This window comes from Gregarina niphandrodes, assembly GCF_000223845.1.
Source record: "Gregarina niphandrodes unplaced genomic scaffold scaffold00009, whole genome shotgun sequence".
Lineage (NCBI taxonomy): Eukaryota > Apicomplexa > Conoidasida > Eugregarinorida > Gregarinidae > Gregarina > Gregarina niphandrodes.
The window spans coordinates 99755-121208 of record NW_011646046.1 but is presented as its reverse complement, the minus strand read 5'-3'; the positions used below and the strand labels follow the sequence as shown (position 1 = coordinate 121208).

Sequence of the window (21454 nt, the reverse complement as noted above, 5' to 3'; positions counted from 1 at the left end):
AGTGGCTCCGGCCTCAGCGGCTCTGGCCTGAACGGCTCGGGTATGAACGGGGCTCCCTTGTCCGGACTCGCGTTGTCTGGAGCAGCCTTGGCGAACGGGTCAGGCGGTGGCGGGGAGGGTAACGAAACGCCGGCAAACGACACAGCCCTTCTGTCGCTTTCGGGCATGCCCGGAACCGCGGCGAACTCGCATTCATTACGACCATGCTCCCAGAGCTCACAGCAACTGGCCCCGTCCTACACAGAGGTACTTATCCCTGCATACAGACCCTCGACCCTGTACCGTCCCCTCGTACCGTCCCCTCGTACCGACCCGCAGCACCTTCCTCCTCGAACCGGTCTTTACCTAATTCTTTCCCCTCCCTAGTTCTTTCCCCTTCCTAGTTCTTTCCCCTTCCTAGTTCTTTCCCCTCCCTAGTTCTTTCTCGTACCCAGGGGAGTCTCCCTCGGGGCACCCTTTGGGGGCAGCCTCTGGGGGCCGCCGATTCGGCCTTGGACAGCGCCCTTGTAGGGAGTGTACGCGAATTACTCACCGGGAGGAGACGGTGCGGTGCGGAAGTCGGTGTGTAAGGCGGGGAAGCGGAAGCGGGGGCGGACTGCGGCTAGTGCGTGGGGCGAGGCAGACGCACGAAGTGCGTTATCGCGTTTTACATTGCAGGATGAGACGGGCAAGCGGAAGATTCGGAATGATATTATGTCAATAGCTGAGTCGCTGCCGGCACTACCCGGTCTTTATTTCGATAAGAAGCAGAAGGGTTTCCGTGTTCGTTATCAGAACGTCTATGTTGGTTGGGTTGCTCTTTCACGCTTCCCCTCCATCGAGGAGGCTTACTGCTCCGCACGGGACATTTGGGAAAACGCGAAGGCTCACGCCGAGAAGTTCCAGACGCCTCAGGCCGCCGTGATCGCCAGCCTCCCCCTTCAGAAACAGGCCCGTGCCAGCGGCAAAAACCGCGGCGGCCGCCCCCGTACCGTCACACAACTTCCCGCCGAGTGGGGTCAACGAAACACTGCTGCGAACTGGACGGCAGCCGTGGACTCGCCCAACGAACCATGGTACTCCGCTTCCGACAGCTCGCTCGCACTGTACCCGAAATACAAGTAAGCGCACACACCCTCGACACACATCCACGTCCCTCGACACACATCCACGTCCCTCGACACACACACGTGTCAGGACGGACTCTTCTTTCAGCGATGTGTTTGCCGCCAACATCGGGGCCGGACCTGAAGACCTAGCCGGAGCATCCAATCCCATCGAAGACGAGTCCGTTTTCGGCTACGGCTATATGGGCACCGGCTTCGCACCATCACCCATCTCTTACGGCAAGCCGGTGAGCAACGATGAATTCATTAGTGGTTTTGACACAACGCCGTGGTCTCTCAAGGGCCACGTCGAAAATTAGTTAGCGAACTGTCTAGCAGGTGATCTTCAGTGATCCTTGTTAGCCCCACAGTTTTCAGCTAGAACACAGGTGTTTGAGACAGCATGCAATTGGGGAGCTCCTCTGTTGGGATGTCCTATAATTTTTGATCTGGCCTGTATGAAAATTGACAACGACGTCAACCTCTTCCAAACGCCTCAAGGCATTGATGTACGGTGCTTGCTGCGTGGCAACGATCTGCCCCTCAGGTGTCATTCAAGGTGCGTGCTCTAGCCGACCAACTAATCTGTTCGATATGCGGAGGTTTTTACCGAAATGCTTCTACCATAAAGGACTGTCTGCACACCTGTAAACTGCGCACCCCCTTGTGCACCGCGCCTGCACCGTACAGCTCACGTTAGTCTGTAGAACGTGTATACTGAGACACCTTATTCAGCGACGGTCGGCGTGTCCAAAATGCCAAATGAGTGTTGAGGGGAATCTGATAGACAGCATAAAGTAAGTTCTGCTGATGGGGTGTATCTGGCGAGATTTTGCCGATGAAGACGTTCGTAGCGACGATGGGGACAGGATGTTTGGCTAGTAGTGGTGGTGGTGTGACATAATGCGGTCGTGGTTGATGGTGGTCATCGTTGATGGTGGTCGTCGTTGATGGTGGTCGTGGTTGTAGTGAAGACGAGCGGATGCAACATCTAGTGGACAAGTTGTTACCTTACTTCGAGTGTCAGGAGGCGCGGATGAAGAAACGGTTATTATGTTTCCTGGGATTGGACGCGGCGGAGAAGTCTGTGGCATTGTACCAAAAGGGCGGAGGCCCGGTGACGTGTGAGATGGAGGCCTTGAGCAAGGCGACGACGAGTCAGGTGATGGGCGCTTTGAAGGCGAGTTCGTCTGCGGTGATGTTGCACCTCATGCCTGACAGCGCGTGTCCAGGTGCGCAGCGGTTAAAGTGTCCGCACATGGTTGTGTCCGGTGAGCTCCCAGTGGGTTTGCTGGCCGCATTCATCGCCGGGCAGTTAGAGGTGCAAAGTTTCGCCGTTGACGTCTGTCTCGGCGAAGAGTGTCTGAGGAAGGAACGCAGTGTCGAGGGCGTCTGCCGTGCACGCAGACTCAAAGTCGGTCCGGCCGCGCCACCCATTTGCCTCACCTATCGTGTCAGGAACAACATCGCGGGGGGGCTAGCTGGAGGCATGGCTGGAGGGCGGGTGGCCATGCCTGGGGCCATGACCGGAGGGCTGTCGGGGGGGAGGGCGGGGAGCTATCACGTTTTAATAAAATATAAAGGTCAATGACAGGCGAGGCTGCCGAGTACGCAGCCCAGGCAATTGCGCGCGAAGTCGCCCGCCGCTGGACCGCCGCCGATGAGACCATCGTTGCCCGGATCGCCCGCCACCACATCGACCTCTACCGACAAACGCTCATCGGGCTGCGACCAAACGGCGCCATCGCGCACACCGGCGGCGCCCAAGACTGCGGGGCGCACTCTTGTGGAGCGCACACGGGTGCACTGCACACTGGGGGAGCCCAAGATGGCAAAACCCAAGAATACGGAGCGCAGGAGAGCGCAGCACACACGTGTGCGACGCCGGAATACGGCGCGCCAGAGTTCACGACGCCGGAATTCGCGGCGCCGGAGTACGGCCAAGAGTACGCCCAAGATTGCGATGAGCAAGGTAGTCCGTGCGCGCCAGAGGGACAGGAGAAGCAGACGCTGCGCGTGCCGTCGCCGGCTTCCGCCCAAACAACCGCTTCGCACGCGACCTGGTCGGGCACGAGCCGGCATCGGAGCCACTCGCCGTCGCTCTCAGGGAGTAATTTGGGCTCGCTGCCGCCGACTTGGAACGACGAACAGGCGCTGCGTGAGATTTTGCACCATATCAGCACCTCACCAGGCGCCAACAGGAATAGCTCGGGCCTTCTCGCTGAAAGTGCGCTTCTCGCCGACAGTCCACCTCTCCTCATGTCCCGGAGTCTGGGTGACTCGGAGGTCACTTCAAGCACCCCCGCAGTCATGCACTGCACACCACACAAACTGACCAAGCGTGAACCAACCGACCACGGCAAGGTCTACGACCATGGGAAGGCCTACGACAACAGCAGCGCGTACGACAACGGCCACGCATACGACAACGGCAACGCGTATGAAATGACCTATGACGACCACACATTCAGCCTGCAGGAACTGCCTCGGGCGGAAAAGTCCGCGTCCATGTCGCAAGTCAATGAGAACACTCTGGACCGGATCATTCGAGATCTCACCGTGCCCGAAGGACTGGGCGGCCAGCGCAGTGCGTCCCTGTCTCTACCCATCCAGTACGACCCGCCGGAGCTACAGCTCTCCGACTGTCTGACGACCGAGACCGCGGACGGCCATCTGTACGGACAGCGGCTCTCCCTCACGGGTGACGCCGCTGTCTTCGATCCGTACGTCAAGGGAGAGTACGGCGATTGCAGTCGTGGCGATTATAACCACGAGGACTACGACGAGGACAACGAAGGGCAAGGGCAATTTGGGGCCCCGAAGCGTGTGGAGGCGAAGCGTGTGGAAACGAAGCGTGTGGAGGCGAAGCGTGTGGAAACGAAGCGTGTGGAAACGAAGCGTGTGGCAACTAAGCGTGTGGACGAGTGTATGAATGACCCGCAGACCGAGCAACATGAGAGTGACGCGCTGAATTTTACAGCCGAGCCTCTCAATTTCACTGCTGACTTTTTCCCGAGCAGCGGGAGCAGCAGTTCTCCGACGAGCACCGGAAGCAAAGCGCCGGGCGTTCTGCCAGTGCCGGTGCTGCCTTTCTCCCCGACAGAACAGAACCTGAAGCGCACACCTGCGTACCCTCTAATTACCGCGAATGGAGTGCAACTGATCGCACCCTTAGGCACGCATCGACGCGGATCGGAACTCGGCCATCTGATTCCTGCCCTCACGCCGGAGCTGCTGGGCCCTGGCTTCGGCCTTCGAAATACCTACTCACAACTGGGCTCTCAGCCCATGACCGCTCAGCTCATGACCACTCAGCCCATAGCCCCTAAGACCATGGCTGCTAGGCCCTCGGCCACCAGGGGAGCCCAAGGAATGGGGACCCAGGGAATGGGTACCCAAGGAATGGGTACCCAGGGAATGGGGATTCAGGGAATGGGGATTCAGGGAATGGGGATTCAGGGAATGGGGATTCAGGGAATGGGGACTCAGGGAATGGGGACCCAAGGAATGGGGACTCAGGGGATGGGAACTCAGGTAATGGGGGCTCAGCCCGTGGCCGCTGTGGGGGCCCAGGCGCTGGCCGGGTTGCCTTCGGCCCTGAACATGATGGTAATGACCGGACCGCTCGGAAATGAGGACCGATCGACGGCCCGTCAGGTCTGGGAGGATGACCACGTCCGCATGGTGTTTGTGAGCTGGATCCCGCGTCAACTGCGGGCCACCCAAGGCGAGAAGCGGAAGGCAGAAGTGAGTCTAAAGCGCCTACTGCGAACTGAGCTGGGTGTATCCGGCATGTCCAAGGTCCTCTTGTTTCCACCGAAAGGAACCCACTGCAAACTACTATTCGACTCGTAAGGCCCACTTCCTTTCCCTGAACGCCGGGTGATAGCGCGAGCATGACAGCTCGCACTCGACCGACGGGTTTCCCCGAACTGACGGGCCTCCCCGCCGGTTCAGCACAGTCCCGGGCAGCTTTTATCCAGAGGAACAGTTCACACAGGGGAGCATCAGTTATCACCACATCGGTTCTCGCAGACCCAAGGAGGCGTCGGTGTTTGTGGGTCGGTACGGGGGTCCGTTTGGGTCCCCCAAATCGGAGCAGTGGAAGCAGGACATTTGTGTGGCGTGTGGCATCGAGTTCGGGAGCCGGTTCAACGGCACATCGGTATCTGTAGAATGGGCGCAGGCTCCCGCCCGGCGAGTGGGTTGACCCTGAGAGGCTGCTTGCCTTTCTTGGGCGGTTTTTCTCAGGTTTTGGGCTGCCCCGTGGGGGAGCGAGAGTTTGGAATTTTTAGTTGTAATTATATGAGGGAGGTCAAGGAGGAGAAGCCGGGACGGCGGTCGGGGGATGAGGAGGTGTTGATTGGGGCGGCGGAAAGTTCACTGACGGCGGGTGCTGATGCGGAAGAGTGGGAGGACATTGAGGACCCTGTTGTAGCGGCGACGAAGAAGCGCTTAGGGCAGTGGCACACCACATATAGAGACGTGAATTCGCTCTTCCGGAGGAGGCGAGAGCCGCGCGGTGGGCGGCTGGTCAAGGCGCCTTCGCTGCCTGATGACTATCGTTCTTTTGTGCGTGGAGATATGTACGTCGGCGACTTCATCAACTTCCAGGGAATTCCGCTCGCGACCAATGATACGGACCGCTTTCAGGGTCTGACGTTGGAAGCAGACGACCGTGTCCTCTACTTCCAGGTTGATGACGCTGATCCCGGTCTCAGTAACAAAGCCATTTTCGAGACTTGGCTGGCCCAACTAGGGAGCCAAAAAGCACTCCCTGAAACCCTCTACTTCCCAACACCCGCTGGCACCCCGGCCGACTCGACCACATCCACGATAAAGCAAGAAGACGACGACGCCGCCCCCCAGGTCGCCGACCCCGGAGCGACACGGGACTCAAAGAACAGTCGAAAGAATCGTCGGACTGTCGACGAGGATCGCACAGATAGCCTTTCGTCGTACTCTTGCGACTATTTTAAACCGCTCGGTGATGAATGGTCATTCACTAATAACGGCCGCCTTTGCGAGCACATCGGTGGTGATAAATTCCTGGGTCGGGTCTGGGTCAGTAAGACCCCCCGCCAAAATTTTTAAAGAACTCTAGTGAAGCGCATGGACTTAACCTCCCTACCTTATAAAGATACCGAAGAACAATGGCCACCGTTAATATTCCAAGTAAGACTTACCCCGAAACACTCGTGTAGGTCTCCATGTCCACAGCAACCTCAATCCCTCGACCCGGGCTGCTCAACCCGCATATATATTCCCCCCCCCCCTGGCCGCGATGTCTTCCTGAGCCCGTACACGTCGCTGGCGACATTACGGGCGCGCGCCTTCGACTGGCTGAAGTCCTGTGGCCAAGGGAACATGCCTAAGCCTCAGGTGGTGTGAATTGGTCTCTTATTAGGTTACCACGATGATCCGAACTATCGTTACAAGATGCCTCGTGTGAGGGCCAAGGTGGAGGGTCGTGGCAATGGCGTGAAGACAAATATTATGAACATGGGGGAGATTGCACGCGCCCTGAAACGTGCTCCGGAGTATCCGACGAAGTTCTGTGGTTGTGAGCTGGGTGCGTCGAGTAAGTTTGAAATGGCTGAGGGTAAAGCGATTGTGAATGGCATTCATTCGGAGGCGGACGTGCAGACAGTAATTGACAAGTTTATCGAGAGGTTCGTGCTGTGCCCGAAGTGTAAGCTTCCCGAGGTGGATCTGCTGGTCCTGAAGGGCCGCGTCCAGGGCAAGTGCAACGCCTGTGGTCATTCCGGTGACATGGACAACGGTCACAAGGTAGCCACTTTTATCGTCAAAAATCCGCCCTCTGGTGGCGATTCGACCATGGGCAAGAAGGGTAAGAAGGAGGAGCGCCGTAAGACCAAGACTGCCGACGGCGCCGCTGACGTGGAAGACGAGGCGAAGAAAGTGAAAAAGGACAAAAAAGAAAAGAGCAAAAGCGAGAAGAAGAAGCACAAGCACCACCACCGACATCACCACAGAGCCCAACAAACCCTGTCCTACTCCGCGGATGAGGTCCAAGACATCGTTAAACGATTGCAGTATTTTCTCAGTAAGGGCGAACGCCCCCTACCGAAGGACTTCTTCCAGGAGGTCCGGCTTCTCCAGGTCGCCCAGGACTTCTCCGGCGCCCTACGCGTCTACATCACCTTGGCTGCCCTGTTCCCTTCTTCTGCTGAAAAGCCGAAGGACCTGACTGCTGACGGCACGATTGCCGAAGATGCGAAGACTGCGGCGGAGGACATCATTGCTCCGTTGCCACTAAACCCCGAGACCTTGAAGCAACAGGCTAACTACCTACGCGCCATTTGCGATCGGTCAATTGATGGCGACATTACCTTAGAGGCATTGGAGCAGTTCGTGGCTAGGAAGCAACCCCAGGCTTGGGAACAGTTCGGCCTGATACTTCACACCCTATATAACTGCGACATCTTGGAAGAAGACGTTGTCGTGGGCCGGTATTCTGTCAGAGTTGACCCCGAGGAAATAACGAAGCCAGAAGCGAAACGGGCGGAGGCGGCCGAACAAGTAGAGACCAAACCAATTGAAGTCAAGCAAGATGCGGTTGTAGACGGGACTGCTGAGGAGGCGTCCGGGGCTGGAGAGGGCACCGCCAGGTCCTCTGGAGAAAGTGCAGAGTCGGTAGACGGCGCCACCAAGTCGGATGACAAGACCACAGACACGAAGCAGAAGTCCAAACGCCGATCATCAGCTACGGACAGCAAAGCCGCTGACGAAGAAAAGAAACTCGAACGACGCCAGGTGCTGGAGGCCAGGGAACGGGCTCGTGTGGCCGCAGCCGCCTTCGTGCAATGGCTCAAGGAGGCCGAATCCGCGTCCGATGACGAAGATGACGACCGTGCAGCAGACGCCAAGAGAGTCTCAGACGACGATGACGACGATGACGACGACGACTCCGACTCCGAAGAGGAGATCGACGAGGCCGCGCAGAAGTAACTGCCTTTTCACAAACAGAGAAGTCTCTTCACAGACAGAATCGGTTTTGAGCATCGACAACGTGGGACCTATTTGAACACACAGCGAAAACTAGTTGAATCCCACGGGGTGGATGGGAGGTCACTAAGTGGAGGCAAAGCACGGGGTACATCACGGGTTGTAGGATTTGACCATGGGTTGCTGGCCGTAGCTGTCTAGGTAGGGGTTTTGGGGAGGTGTCATCTCGTGTACGATGTATTTCCCTTTCCCTCCATCTCCAAGGGCGCCTCCATCTCCGAGGGCGCTATTGGTGGCTGGTTTGTTGACCAGGAGCGGGAAGGCGGTGGTTTCTCTGAAGTAGAGAACGCAGGAGAGGCCAGCACAGACGGTACCGAGAGCGAGGCCGCCGATCACGTCGGTGACGTGATGTCTGCGGTCCAGGACGCGGGTGCTGCCGACGTAGATGGGGAGCACGATGGCGAGCGCGGCAGCGAGTGTGCCGGCCAGAGCACGCACTCTAGCGAGAGCATTCACTTCGCCTATCCGCTTCACCATCAGATATACGTAGACAGCGGCTACAACGCAGACGGAAGCGGTGTAGCTGCTGTGACCGGAAGGATGTGAGCGCCGACCGTCCAGGATGTCAAATGGTGTGCCCGGCTCGCACGGTAGCCGGGGATTCATGATCTGGTCGAAATCTATGTGAGGCAACTCGTAGGGCTTGTACATCGACGGGTAACACCGATTCAGAAAGTCAGGACGCAACCTCCCGCAGTACTGCTTGAGTACATTCGTAATAGCCGCCGTCAACGTGAACGAAAAAGACGACGCCAATCCGTAGTAGGCAAACGAATGCGCCAGAGACGAAAAAGATAAATGCGACCTCGCCAACAACAGGGCCGCGATGCACGTCACCACTCCCGCAGACACGGAAAACACAACCACCATCACGTTCAAAGTACTCGAAGGAATAACTTGATTCATCGAATACGGGTAAGAGTAGTGAGCCAGCTCGCTCCAGTCTCCCATCACCAAATGCACCGGCGTCATGTACTTGTAGTAGTAGTAAACACACAACAAAAACGCCCTCACCAACACCTCACCAACCAAAACCGGGAATTCTATCGGGATCCACAGCGCATATACGCTCTTCCACCGAGGCTTCGTGTCCGAGGACGACATCTGCAATAACATGGGCTCCAATAAACTCTTCAACATCCCGCGCACGCGTGTGCACACGCGTGTGCTGGGCTTCAATCGAAAATCCTTACATAATTTTGCTTCGCTTTCCGCTTACGTATCGTTCCAACCAGTGGGAGGTGTTCGTCGGTACAGCTGCGCGGCGGTTTAAATATTCCCAAGCTCAAGCCTAAGTACCAAACACTACTTTTATCTCGCCGTTTTGACAACACAAAATTAGAAGAAATAGACAGCTGTCTCAAACCCCCCTTCAACCCAGTTGAGAAGTAGCGTGAAACAGTGCATTGGCTGATCCATCCCACTTCATGGAGGTATGGAAGGAGTTGCATTATTCGAGCGGGTGCGCGGCATTTTTTAACGGCCTCAATGAACGTGGACGACGGCTTTACGCCGGTGAGAACGAAAAAGGAAAGGCGGTCGGCGAAGAAGGCAGTGACCAGTGTCCCGTACGAGGCGAACAATGAAATGCCCTCCAAAGAGGAGACGGATGCGGTGATGCAGCCGGTGGACCCGGTGCCGGTGGCGGTGGAGGAGGTGAGCTTCAAGCCAATTGAGGAGTCTGCGGTGACAGCGCAGCATATAAGTGCTCAGGAGCAGCAAAGGAGCGAGTTGAGAAAGCTTTTGACCAAGAAGGTAATTACACCGGAGCACCGCATCGGAGCCTTAAAGAAGAGTTGGGTGGAGCTGACGAAGCCAGTTATCGAAGAACTCAAATTAGCCGTGAAGTTTGTTCCGCGGGTGAAGCAGATCTGGATAGTTCCGGCATGGGTTCTGAGTGAGCCGTCTTCGGCGGAAGAGAAGCCTTCGGATGCGGAGGTTAGGAAACTTGAAAGCCACGTAACAAAAGCGGTGGAGTATTTCAAAGCTTTTTTGGTTGGTTTCCAGGTGAGGGACGCGCTCGCTGTGCTTCGTCTGGAGGACATCTTCTTACAGTCATTCAAGATAACTGAAGTGCGTCGTCTGGAAGGCGAGAATTTGAGCAGAGCTATCGGTCGGGTTGCCGGTAAAAATGGCAGGACGCGCGACGCAATCCAAAACGCCACCAGGACCCGTATTTTGATTCAAGACAAGAATGTGCATCTGCTCGGCGGGTTCGAAAACATTACATTGGCAAGAGACGCCATTGGTAGTTTAATCATAGGGGCGCCCCCGAACAAAGTACACTCGCACTTGGGTGTCGTATCCCGAAGAATGAAGGAACGGGCATAACCTGCCACAGGATGCAGCCAGCACACGCGTGTTTGGCATAGGAAAACCGCCATGGGGGCTCGGATCAGTAAGGAACCAGTTGAGCCTCCTGCCAACTGGCCCCCCGATGCGGTGCAGCCTTATGAGGACCCTTTTCCCGTTTATATCGTTTCGCAATCCCGGTTTTATTCTTTGGTTCAACAGGCCTCATTATGGGGCGACTACTTTGTGCTGCATGACCAACGACCAGAGTAAGGGGCGGGCGCAGAGCCAACCGGGTGGGACCAGCGGTAGCTGGGGCGGAACCGACGCTGCCTGAGGCGGGGCCAACGGGTGTCTGGGGAATATTTTGCGCTGCAGAGACACGTTCCGGAAGAAGCACATCGCGACTGCGAAAGCCAAGTGGGACGCTTCGCAGGGTTTGGACTGGGCGTGGGACGTGACGGTGCTGATCTACTCGAGTTCGCATAAGGACCCGGCTATCCAGGAGTTGGTCGACGCGTTAGTGAGTGCGGAATATCCGCCGGCTGCGGTGTACATTTTGGAGGGAGGCATGAGTGCGTTTCTGAAGCGGTACAAGGCGCTGTCCAGCGGGAGTGCGTTGTCGGACTCACTACCGGGTCCGGTTGAGTTGATTCCACCTACGCCGACACACGTCGGTACCTACGCCATCCATCGCGTGCATTTCATGCGCAGCAAAAACTTCACATCACGATTAAATATCGGAACCATCATCAACATTAGCGCGCGCCGGCTCTTCGTCAAGACGCCAGGCATCAGTCTCGAAAACACCAGCTTTAGCTCTTCCCCCGCACCTGACGACTTTGTAGTCGTTATCTACTGCAAATACGCCAACGAAAAACTCGCCAAAAAAGGCAAAAAGAACATACTCATTATCGACGAACCAGGCTGTGATTACGCCACCATCCTCGCAGGCTGGCACCTCATCAAGTATCGAGACATACCTCCAGACACAGCCATAGAAAGCATCACCATGCGGAACGGCTTCCTAGACACTTGGTACACGGATGTCCTCACCGAGTGGTGCTCTTAACTTTGCTTTAAGCGAACGATGCTTTGGCCGAACGGTGCTTTAACCGAACGGTGCTTTAACCGAACGGTGCTTTAACCGAACGGTGCTTTAACGAAGGGCACCCCAACCTGCGAATCAAGTTCCTGTCCCAACTTGCGAATCAAGTTCCAGTCCCAACTTGCGAATAGTGCTATCAACTGTGCAGTGCTCTACCCCATTGGGTGGTGCTCTACCAGATTGCGCGAAGCTGTACCCCGCCAGCTGTATTTTTATGTGAGGAAATTACATCTAATGGATGACGATGCAATTCAGTTGTCGGACAAATTGGCGGGACTTCGCGTCTTGTGGCATATGAGGATAGCCGGGCCTGTATATGGGTCCATTCCGCCGGTGGGTGTGATGGCCACGGAGGAGGTGCGAGAGGCGGTGCAGAGTCAGGCGGAGACGGTGGAGGAAATTAGACAAATGCTCGGTCAGGTAGGGCAGCTGAGTTTGTCATTAACGGACTCCCTAAGCGACCGGCACCCAACCCATACGCTTCTAGACGGACTACGCCAGTCTAAGAAGGAACTTGCCGTCTTCGACCAACCACTCAATGTCCGGTTTGAGCTCTTCAAAGCAAACTACGCGGAAAGCAACCATGCACTAGAAGTCTGGCAACCAACTGATACTGAGGCTTTTCCCACCTTGACCACTCACTATAAAAATCAACTGCTACCAGCCATCCGGAATTTCCCCCATCTCAAAGCCAAAATCAAAGCAACAGAAACCCCCGACGTTGAATTATACAAGCTACTATTAAGACGATATAGCAGCAAAGCCGGCAAAGCAGGACGCACCTCTACCGGTCTTCGTGGTCGTAGGCTACACGCTTTCTCACGCCCACCTGGTCACAAACACGTTTTGCCATTCGCTCGGGTTCTTAACACACGTATTTCCCTTCAGAACCGAAGAGTGTTCGCAAACTCTCCAAGCATCGTGAGTTAAGGATCGAGGCAATTCCCGAGCTCGTGGGCTTCATGCCCAAACTGTCAGCCTTTCCTAAGACAGCTGCTACGCAGTTAGAATCAAATAGGAGTGGTGATCGGTTAACAGAGGAGGGAGATGATGACGACGATTTTACCAGTGACAACGAGTCCGAGTAGAGACTGACTGACGACCTGAAATATGTCCGACGATCCCGGTTTTCCCAAAGAGGACTGAATCCGGTCGGTCGGAGGAATCCGGTTGTGGTTGAAAGCCGCCACCGTCGAGTTGTTGATTCGTCCGAGTTGCTGCCTCACCTGAATTGATCGCCGAACGAATATGCCCGAATATGCCTCGTCGTTTCAGTGAAGAAATGCGCTCCAACTTTTATGTGAAAGTAAGGGGGCTTGTTCGCCTGAATGTGGCCAACTCTTTCAGTATGTGCGTGTACCCCCATAGCGTATGCCATCGACTGTTGATGGTGCCGAGTTTCCGGAAGTGGACGTGAGTGAGTGCGGTTCATCGAGCAGTTGATTTCTGTGACAAGGTTCGTCGAGTTGAGGTTCTTTCGGGATTCTGCGTGCCGGCTGCAGCTGTCCCGCGACCAGCCAAAAGGCCTGGCCCATGGAACCAGCGGGGCCGATGGATGGGGTGTTTTGGGCGATGGATGGGATGGATGGAAAAACTTCCTCACCAATACTCTGAGGCGGACGGTGTCGCTTTAAAGAGATGTCGCAGTGGACCGAAACATCGTCTTGTATTCTTTTTGTTTTGAAATGTCTGTAGAGGTTCCCCTGCCGGTCGACTCTGAGGAGAACGCAGCCAAACTGCGGGCGATCCTAGCGGCAACTGGTACGCCCGCAACGGCGCCGGCCAAGGCTAGCGAGGGACCGGCGAACGGTGTGTACTACCGGCAGACGTTGTGTCGGACGGAGGAGTACGAAGTAGCACATTTCCTCTTCCTCTCCGGCATGGCGTCGACATTGCACGGTCATGCCGAGGCGGCAGTACTGCTGCATGTGGCACGCGGCCGCGTCATGGAGGAGGCGTATGTGCCGCTGCCCGACGGGCAATTCGAGTACCAGGTGACGGTGATCGCCGCTGGGGAGGAGGGCTACCTGCCGCAGGGCGCGTTCCACCGTGTCCATTGCCTCGAGGAAGCGCCCACCGTCAACGTCTACGCGCCGCCGAGCAGCAACCCCGTCGCACCCGTACCGGCAGAGACCATGCCGCTGCTGCTCTCCGCCAAAGGCCGTTACTTGAAGACCTTCCACGCCATTGCCAGCGCGCCGGTTTACCTCAAGAAAGGTTTCCTTGGCATCCGACCCATCGTTGACGAACATCTCGAACGCTGGGTCGCCCGAGAACAGGAACAAAATACACTGGGCCAGATCCGAGTGCACCCTGATACCATCGCCGACTTCCGTGTCACGGGTGTGTTTGGCGCACCCATCCCCATCGAGTACGGCGGCTTCGGCGACTCTCTCGCAGACGTCGCCAAGGCCGTACGCAAGCTGGCCGCCCGTGCGCCGTGCACCGCCCTCGCCATGGCCATGCCGCTCGGTAACTCGGCCGCGGCGACCGTGCCGGTGTACGCCGTTCCCGCCCAGCACGCGGAGGAACTCAAGCAAAACACACTCTGGCTTGTGCAACAGGTCATTGCGGAACGCCAGATCATGGCCGTCGCCAACTCGGAGCCCGGCAGCGGCGGCGAGCTACGACTCACGCAAACCATCGCCGTGCGCAACAAAGACGGGCTCTTCGAACTCACCGGTCGCAAGTCTTTCGCCACCCTTGGACCCGATGCGGACTACTTCATGTGCGCCGCGCGCTGCGTCCCGCAATCCGAAGACGCCGTCGACGGCTTCTTCGTGCACCGCACACAACTCCTCCTCGACGACCACTGGGACCCGCTCGGCATGCGTCCTACCGCCAGCGTCGGCCTCACCCTCCAGTGCGCCCAGGCCGCCTGCAGACTCGGCTTCCCAGGCAGTTTGTCCGGCATAAACGCGCGCCACTGGAGCACGCTGCTCTTCGCCTCCGTTTTCGTAGGCGTCGCCGAAGGCGCACTCGCCGCGCTCCTGCAACTCCTCGACAACAACGCCAGACAGTCGCCCTTCGTCCGCACCACCCTCGGCACCCTCGCACTGAACATCGACGCCGCCGCCGGCTTCGTCGAAGCACTCACCCAAATCACCGACATGCCCTACCCCCCCGCCACCAAGGAACGCTGCAACAACGCCAAGTCCGTCGCAGCCAAAGTCGCCGTCGAAACCGCCACCAACGCCAGCATGCTCGCAGGCGGCAAGGCCTACAAAGCTAACCACCTCGTCTCGCAAATCCTGCACGACGCACTCGCCGCACCACTCCTCCGGCCGCCGTACCCCAAAGTCATCGATGGCATCGCCGCTAAGCTACTCGACAACTAATTGCGCGCGCAAACAAACACGCGTGTGCTCGCAAACACGCGTGTGCTCGCAAACAGAATACACTTAATAACGTGTTTTACACCTCTGAACTATTCCACTTTTATTCGTGATCGAAGGGGCTTGGGCTGCGAGGTGGGGTGCAACGAAAGTTGCAGGGTTGTGTCATGCGGAGAGAGATTTCTTGGGCTGCGATGACAGGAATTAAATAAAAAGATGAATGTAGGGATCCCATTGAAACTATACTATGAGTCATTAGGCCACACGGTAACAGTCGAGATGAAGACTGGAGATACTGTTCGCGGTACTCTCGCCAATGTTGAAGACAATATGAATATTCTGCTGGTGTCAACCACTTTCACCAGCAAGAGTGGTAAAGCCACCCCCCTAGAGGTAAGTACGGTGGCGGAGGGTACGGAGGCGGAGGTGGCGAGAACATGTGTATGTCCGAAAAAAGGCGTGCTGGTATGGAGGGGCTGGTATGAATGCGCTGGTGATATGAATAACTTTGTAGTTGGTATTCGTTCGAGGCAGCCAAATTCGGTTCACTATTTTCCCGGACATGCTGCGGTATGCGCCGATGTTCAAGCTCGCAAAAGCCAAAGGACAGAAGGGTTTGGGCATTGGTCAGCAGAGGCGTCAGATGGTGATGAAGGCGCACCAAGGCGGCAACTTGTTTTTGAATAGTGGTCGAGGGCGAATCTAGCAGAGGTGTTAGAGCTCTGTTGTTGTGAATGTTCCGGCTGTCTGGCTCGACCTCGAGTCCGGGTTTTCTTCTTGGTGGTGTCTGCGGAAAATGGGGAGTGGTCCCTTCCTCTTTTTGAATATACGAGTAACTACATTGGTGTCATTGATTGCCTTTGTTATAACGTTGACCTCGTTTGCTCTAGCATGCAGTTTGGAGTCAGGACATATATCTCTAGTGGACTACTACTTTATAGATGGAGACATTCTCCAAGGTCCCATTATGGCGGATCCGACAGCCATACACGTGGGCCGTATTCGGTCGGACTTGCATAAGATCATAGTCGAGTCAACCGAGGCTTGTAACCCCGACGAGCAGATTGCTACGGAAAGGGCGACCAGCGACCTCGTCGACCCTCCCGTTCTGAAACGCACATCGGGCGTCAAAACGGCAGCTCTGCGGAGAATGGCAGCTCAAACCCTCCGAGCCCCGGTTCAAATACTCCGAACCACCGCTCAAGCCGTTGGTGGGACGACGGAAGCCGACCCTTTCGTGAAAGCTGACGCCACAACACAAGAGGACTCCCCTCACGACGACTCCCCTCACAAGGACTTCCCTCACAAGGACTCCTCTCACGACGACTCCCCTCACGAGGACTCTCCTCACAAGGACTCTCCTCACGAAACCTCAAGCCTCCGGGTTCCAGCAGATGCCCAGGTTCCAGCAGATGGCCCCTTTTTAGAAGATACCCCCGTTTTAGAAGATGTCCCGGCTCGAGCAGAGGTTCCCACTCGAGCGACGGCTGCTAAACGCGTCGATCAAAGCTACGCAGGTTACGATGAGAATGAGGAGATCCCTGCATTCATCTCGGCCCGGATCTCCCCGGACACGCCGAGGTTCCAGAATTCTTGTCAGCGATTTCAACAGACTTTCTCACAGCTCCAGGGGGATATCGAAGATGTTGTTGATAAGTCAAAACTTAGCCCCCTTCGAGACCTATTTACTAGCATGTTCTCCTTAGCAATCGTGTGCCTACTAACGACCATCGTCCTGGCCGCGGTCCACTGGCTGAAATTCGAGTACATGAAACCTTTATGGGCCCTTACTAACTGGTTAGCCGCTATAGGATCAGGCTTTCTCCTCTCTTATGGGGTAGTTATACTCACGTACCGAGATCTTATCAGTCAGCCAACACACACATGAAAACACGTACATTAAACGCACTTCCAAACTCATATTGCTTAGAGGATGTGATCTGGGAAACGGCAAGTCCGACGTATCCTTACGTGGTAGTGCAACTGGACAATGTCCACGCATTGTGCTTTTATATTGCCTGTCAGTGCGGATTGGCAGCTGTTGTGTTCAACGCTACGGTCATCTGTCAGTGTCTGCCTCTTGACGATACTCCGCAGATGCGTCTCACGGACGACTACGGCACACTCCAGATGCGAAGACAAACCAGCCGGGCCGCGAGCATGCTCGAGTTGAACAAAGACAAAGCCCAGCTATAGATCCAGCTGGTGCGATTCTCGTCCAAATGCTTCACTCCAACTGCTTCACTCCACCTCTGCTTTTCTGGTGGAAATAGCTCAAGTTGAAGAACATACGAATGGGTGTTCGTACCACATAAAAGTTACGTTTAAAGCGTATGAATAATTTCACTGAAGGCGCGCCTCGTCGGGTGACTGAACTCTTTCAGTCCGATGACTGTTGGGCCACCTGAGCAATTTGTAACTAAAGGTGAGAAGATTTCAGAAGAAGCTAAAAATGGGAAGATTATTTAAGGTTGTCTTGGACCTTAAAATTGGAAAGTCACGGCGGCGCGGCACAGTCGGCTTCACATTGCATTCAGTTCCCTTTGAAGTCGGTTGAGATCAGCTCGCATGGCTGCCTGTTTAAGAGACATGCTGGTGACCGAGGACCTCAGATCCTGGAGGATTGTTATTACTTCATCCATTTGATCAGCCACTGACCGCCCGTCGATAATCTCGCCCGGCGATTCCCCGAAGTCATGTTGGCCCCGCGTTGACGATTGATTCCGCCTTGAGGGTTGATTCCCCCTTGACGACTGGTTCCGCGTTGAAGGTCGCCCCCCCCGTGTTGCAGACCGGCCCTCTCGTGTTGAAGGTCGGCCCCCCGCGGAGGACTGGGTCCGCGCAGAGGGTGGAGCGTCGCCTCGCCGAGGTCTGGATTGAGTAACGTCGGCACAGCTGGCAGTTATATCCGTTGTGCCAGTGCAGCTGGGCATTGGCGGGGACGTGTCCGTGGAGGGCGTGCCCACCGATGAAATGTCGTGCAGAGCCTTCGGGCCGAAGTCTCTCGAGATCTTCGCGCGTAGCTGCGACAAGGCGGGCGCGTCGATGGGGAAATCGCCCGAAAGCACCCGGCTCAAGGGCACCCGCACCGGAGTCGGAGGTAAGACGTTATCTGCTCGGTCGCGGGTCGCCAACTGGTCACTCCGCGAGGTTTCGCCCCGCGCTCGCTGCTCCTTGCCACCCCGCTCCTTGCCGCCCCGCTGCTCCTTGCCGCCCGGCTGCTCCTTGCCGCCCGGCTGCTCCTTGCCGCCCGGCTGCTTGTTGGCGGTGGTCTTTTCATCGTTTTTGCCTTTCGCGGTTGGCTGCTTCAAGAACCACATGTACCAAAAACGGGTGCGATCCAATGGTGCTGGAAAAATCGTGTGGCGGACCCCGATGCCGAGCGCCCCGCCTCGTGCTTCATTTGGTGCCCCTACACCGTGGCGCATTTGGTAGCGGAGCTCTCGGTGATGATGTAGGTCCCTGGCGAGGAGATGAGGAGGTCTTCGGTTAAGCGGAACTCGCAGCCCGTCTGCTCGTCGGTGCGGTACACTCGACAGATGCAACGCCTTGTGTTGATCAGCACACGAGCCGACGTTTGCGGAACCGACGTTTGCGGAACCGACGTTTGCAGAACCGACGTTTGCGGAACCGACGTTTGCGGCTCTTTGTTCTTTTCGTCTGAAAGTTCCGGTGCCTGGAAGGCTCTGGAGGTCCAGGTCCCCACCACTTCGTCCCAGTAGGCCAGATGCAGGGACCCCAAAGTCGCCAGCGTCGGCGCCAGCGTTAACTCGATGCCTGGCAGCAAGCACGTCAAGTCATTGCTTAATGTCCCGTCTCTTAAACAGTACATCTTGTCACGGCCGAGCTCGATTTCGTAGTCTCCGTCGTAATCCGCTGACCCTCGACCGGCCCCCCACTCCGAGCCGCCACCACTTGCTCCAGAGACGAAGCAAACCGAGGCACTGATCCCGTGGCGGGCAGGCACACAAAATCGGCCGTGGAAAATCCGGTCACCACTCACTGCATCATCGAAGTCGCGTGAGAGCGAAACCTGCAACGTAGTACCGCCAAACCGGAGCCTGTATGCGGCGGTTGGCCACATTTTGTTGAACGACCCGTCACGGCGGCGTAGGGGGATCATTAAAATGAACATGCCTGTTGACCAGAGCGCCCCATTACCGGCAGACGGAGCAATATCCTGTAATTCTGCAAATATTTTTTGCCTCAAGCTGCTGAGCCGACAAAGCGACCGAACGCAAGGCACCTCTGACACGCACGCGTGTGGCAGTTCGAACACACTCCCATGTTGCGGTGGTGACACGAGTGTGCCATGATTCGTGTCAGAACTCATGGCTTCCTGGGGCTCGTCGGGGTTCATGAGCCGTCTACATACTGCGCAGCGAGCCATTTCGGCTCTAGGTCGGTCCTTAACAACTTTCTGTCGACCGACCTGTATGCGGCCTGAGGCTCTGTCTGTGTCCAGTGTTCTATTGCTGGTGTAGAATTTGGTTGGGTCCAAATCCTCCGAGTCAGTTAGCCAGCTTCGGTCGTCGTCTTCTTCTTCATTAGAGTCAGTAGTGTCTAATCTGGTGATTAGGACTTTCATCAAAGGGATCAAAATTAGTCAATGACCCTTAAAGGATTATTCAACGCAATTCAATACACTCTCAACAACTGCAAACCAGATCAGCCTACTGTAAGATGCATCCAACCGAAGATCGATTTTGGAAGCAGGCAACTTAATGGTCTGTTTGGTTGTGTTGACGAAAATGGGTTTTGCACGCCAGATCACGGTATCACGGAGATCGTGGGTGATCCGGGATCGGGCAAGTCTCAATTACTCATGAACCTCGCCGCTTCTATACTTTCATGCAACCCCGATGTGTCGGTCTTGTATATTGATACTGAGAATTGCATAACGAGAATGCGGATTCAAGAAATGATGACTCAACCCTTAGCTAAGCACCGTAAGTAACCGTGCGCCACCCTCACTGTCTATCCCCATTCGCTGCTAACAATATCGCAGATCGATCAGGCTTAGACGATCTGGCTTAGACGATCAGGCTTAGACGATCAGGCTTAGACGATCAGGCTTAGACGATCTGGCTTAGACGATCAGGCTTAGACGATCAGGCTTAGACGATCAGGCTTAGACGATCATTCTGTTCAATTTTAATCTTCTGTTTTCTACTCAGGACTAATATTGTTGGATGTCCTGGACCATCGGGAACTGAGTCTGTTGATAAGTAGCCTGGACGAATTGCTTGGACTACGGCGAGACGTAAACCACCCTAAACCCTCACTACCCATACCTTGCCCCATGACTGGCTGGCATCCTCTAGCGAGTTGTATTTAGATTCGAGTTGTAATTATTGACAGTATTGGTTATCCAGGAAGATTAGCAATACATCTTGGTCATAACCAGCTGCCATCTCGCTGGTCCAGTAGTTTGAATTCCTTATGCGATAAATACAATCTTACAACCTACGTTAGCAATCATACAACTTTATTCCGATGGAGAGGAATGCATCCAGGTCTAGGTACAAGATGGTATAGAGATCATGTTCGTAGAATTTGGCTCCAGAAACCAAAATATACTGATTCTAAGATCACAATTACAACCATTAAAACATCTGGTATTCTTACTTCTCCTATGGATATTCTTATCACTCAAAATGGCATCAAATCCCTTTAACCGACAATGAAGTAATTCTCTCCGAGTCACCTACTCCGCACCCGTCTGTCGTGAGTAGTTTTTAATCCCAACATTCACTCATGAGACTGTTCCCCTCCGAATTTCGATACAGTGCCGTGTTTGCTACCATTATTAGAGACATATTTAAATAAATACACCAATTTGTACTAATTTGATTTAAATAATAATTAATGTTATTAATTATGGTGTAATTATGATTCTGTGATAAGAGGTAGGCCGCGGGTGTGAAACTGAAGTTGGAGTCCCTTTTGTGGCGCTGGGCAGAATTGGGGCGCGCGAAAAGTGTGTGCACAAACACGCGCGCAATCTTTTCGACCAACGTGCCCGCTTTCTCAGAGCATAATGTTAGTTATAATACTGGATCAATATTGGTGACTGGATAAATATTAGTGTGATGACTCTCCTTTTCGATGAAATACGACTAGATCTCATTAAGTGCCGCCATGCTGTCCTTGGAAATAAGTAACTTCTTGTGCGACCTTGATGTCGCTGGAGTACACCATCAACATGCGGAAGCAATAAGGAGACTACCGGTACATACACAACATAGATTCTGATTATATGTGGTCTCGGTATCGGTCACACCTTTTATACTACAACTCCGATTCTAACACATCTCTTGCCCACACGCTCAAGTATATTACTGCAACAAGTACCAGACTCAACAATTACCTTTGCTTTGGAGATTGCGCAGGAATGGTTGTACTTCTTTACGAGGCAAGACACCGCAAAGAGAACCCATCCGACTGCGACAAAATCTTGTGCGCTAATTGCACGCTAGTTGTACGCGCGTTGGCGCTTAGTTGGTAAATGTTATATTGTGTGGAGGGCGGGAGGATATGTGATGAACAGAGTTGTTGTCTAAAAGCCGAGACCGGTACCGGTATGCACACACATACATTATCAG

At 55.1% G+C, this 21454-nt stretch overlaps 14 protein-coding genes across 14 annotated transcripts; 10 read left to right on the top strand and 4 right to left on the bottom strand.

The window, feature by feature from the left end:
* Positions 1–693: 693 nt before the first annotated feature.
* GNI_059900 (hypothetical protein) lies at positions 694–1405 on the top strand (the record flags this gene model as incomplete). The annotated part of the gene is made up of 2 exons (XM_011136195.1): positions 694–1100; positions 1195–1405. The coding sequence occupies 2 exons, from the start codon at positions 694–696 to the stop codon at positions 1403–1405; spliced, it is 618 nt and encodes a 205-aa protein (XP_011134497.1).
* A 614-nt stretch (positions 1406–2019) lies between these two features.
* Positions 2020–2426, top strand: GNI_059890 (hypothetical protein; the record flags this gene model as incomplete). Its single annotated transcript, XM_011136194.1, has 2 exons — positions 2020–2356; positions 2401–2426. The coding sequence occupies 2 exons, from the start codon at positions 2020–2022 to the stop codon at positions 2424–2426; spliced, it is 363 nt and encodes a 120-aa protein (XP_011134496.1).
* A 246-nt stretch (positions 2427–2672) lies between these two features.
* On the top strand, positions 2673–8057 carry GNI_059880 (putative eukaryotic translation initiation factor 5; the record flags this gene model as incomplete). Its single annotated transcript, XM_011136193.1, has 3 exons — positions 2673–4936; positions 5381–6153; positions 6493–8057. The coding sequence occupies 3 exons, from the start codon at positions 2673–2675 to the stop codon at positions 8055–8057; spliced, it is 4602 nt and encodes a 1533-aa protein (XP_011134495.1).
* Positions 8058–8207: 150 nt separating this feature from the next.
* GNI_059870 (PAP2 superfamily protein) lies at positions 8208–9218 on the bottom strand (the record flags this gene model as incomplete). The annotated part of the gene is made up of 1 exon (XM_011136192.1): positions 8208–9218. The coding sequence occupies one exon, from the start codon at positions 9216–9218 to the stop codon at positions 8208–8210; it is 1011 nt and encodes a 336-aa protein (XP_011134494.1).
* A 384-nt stretch (positions 9219–9602) lies between these two features.
* GNI_059860 (putative RNA-binding protein PNO1) lies at positions 9603–10445 on the top strand (the record flags this gene model as incomplete). Its single annotated transcript, XM_011136191.1, has 1 exon — positions 9603–10445. The coding sequence occupies one exon, from the start codon at positions 9603–9605 to the stop codon at positions 10443–10445; it is 843 nt and encodes a 280-aa protein (XP_011134493.1).
* Positions 10446–10496: 51 nt separating this feature from the next.
* On the top strand, positions 10497–11478 carry GNI_059850 (hypothetical protein; the record flags this gene model as incomplete). Its single annotated transcript, XM_011136190.1, has 2 exons — positions 10497–10675; positions 10785–11478. 2 exons carry the CDS (start codon positions 10497–10499, stop codon positions 11476–11478), a joined length of 873 nt encoding a protein of 290 aa, XP_011134492.1.
* Positions 11479–11748: 270 nt separating this feature from the next.
* On the top strand, positions 11749–12602 carry GNI_059840 (hypothetical protein; the record flags this gene model as incomplete). Its single annotated transcript, XM_011136189.1, has 2 exons — positions 11749–12316; positions 12403–12602. 2 exons carry the CDS (start codon positions 11749–11751, stop codon positions 12600–12602), a joined length of 768 nt encoding a protein of 255 aa, XP_011134491.1.
* A 597-nt stretch (positions 12603–13199) lies between these two features.
* GNI_059830 (acyl-CoA dehydrogenase) lies at positions 13200–14852 on the top strand (the record flags this gene model as incomplete). The annotated part of the gene is made up of 1 exon (XM_011136188.1): positions 13200–14852. The coding sequence occupies one exon, from the start codon at positions 13200–13202 to the stop codon at positions 14850–14852; it is 1653 nt and encodes a 550-aa protein (XP_011134490.1).
* Positions 14853–15065: 213 nt separating this feature from the next.
* Positions 15066–15555, top strand: GNI_059820 (putative small nuclear ribonucleoprotein Sm; the record flags this gene model as incomplete). Its single annotated transcript, XM_011136187.1, has 2 exons — positions 15066–15242; positions 15364–15555. 2 exons carry the CDS (start codon positions 15066–15068, stop codon positions 15553–15555), a joined length of 369 nt encoding a protein of 122 aa, XP_011134489.1.
* Positions 15556–15816: 261 nt separating this feature from the next.
* GNI_059810 (putative transmembrane protein) lies at positions 15817–17045 on the top strand (the record flags this gene model as incomplete). The annotated part of the gene is made up of 2 exons (XM_011136186.1): positions 15817–16717; positions 16780–17045. The coding sequence occupies 2 exons, from the start codon at positions 15817–15819 to the stop codon at positions 17043–17045; spliced, it is 1167 nt and encodes a 388-aa protein (XP_011134488.1).
* Positions 17046–17173: 128 nt separating this feature from the next.
* On the bottom strand, positions 17174–18169 carry GNI_059800 (hypothetical protein; the record flags this gene model as incomplete). Its single annotated transcript, XM_011136185.1, has 2 exons — positions 17174–17295; positions 17743–18169. 2 exons carry the CDS (start codon positions 18167–18169, stop codon positions 17174–17176), a joined length of 549 nt encoding a protein of 182 aa, XP_011134487.1.
* Positions 18170–18261: 92 nt separating this feature from the next.
* On the bottom strand, positions 18262–19437 carry GNI_059790 (hypothetical protein; the record flags this gene model as incomplete). Its single annotated transcript, XM_011136184.1, has 1 exon — positions 18262–19437. The coding sequence occupies one exon, from the start codon at positions 19435–19437 to the stop codon at positions 18262–18264; it is 1176 nt and encodes a 391-aa protein (XP_011134486.1).
* Positions 19438–19458: 21 nt separating this feature from the next.
* GNI_059780 (AAA domain protein) lies at positions 19459–19886 on the top strand (the record flags this gene model as incomplete). Its single annotated transcript, XM_011136183.1, has 2 exons — positions 19459–19798; positions 19858–19886. The coding sequence occupies 2 exons, from the start codon at positions 19459–19461 to the stop codon at positions 19884–19886; spliced, it is 369 nt and encodes a 122-aa protein (XP_011134485.1).
* Positions 19887–20320: 434 nt separating this feature from the next.
* On the bottom strand, positions 20321–20434 carry GNI_059770 (hypothetical protein; the record flags this gene model as incomplete). Its single annotated transcript, XM_011136182.1, has 1 exon — positions 20321–20434. A coding segment is annotated over one exon (114 nt), but the record flags the coding sequence as incomplete, so codon positions are not given.
* Positions 20435–21454: the final 1020 nt, after the last annotated feature.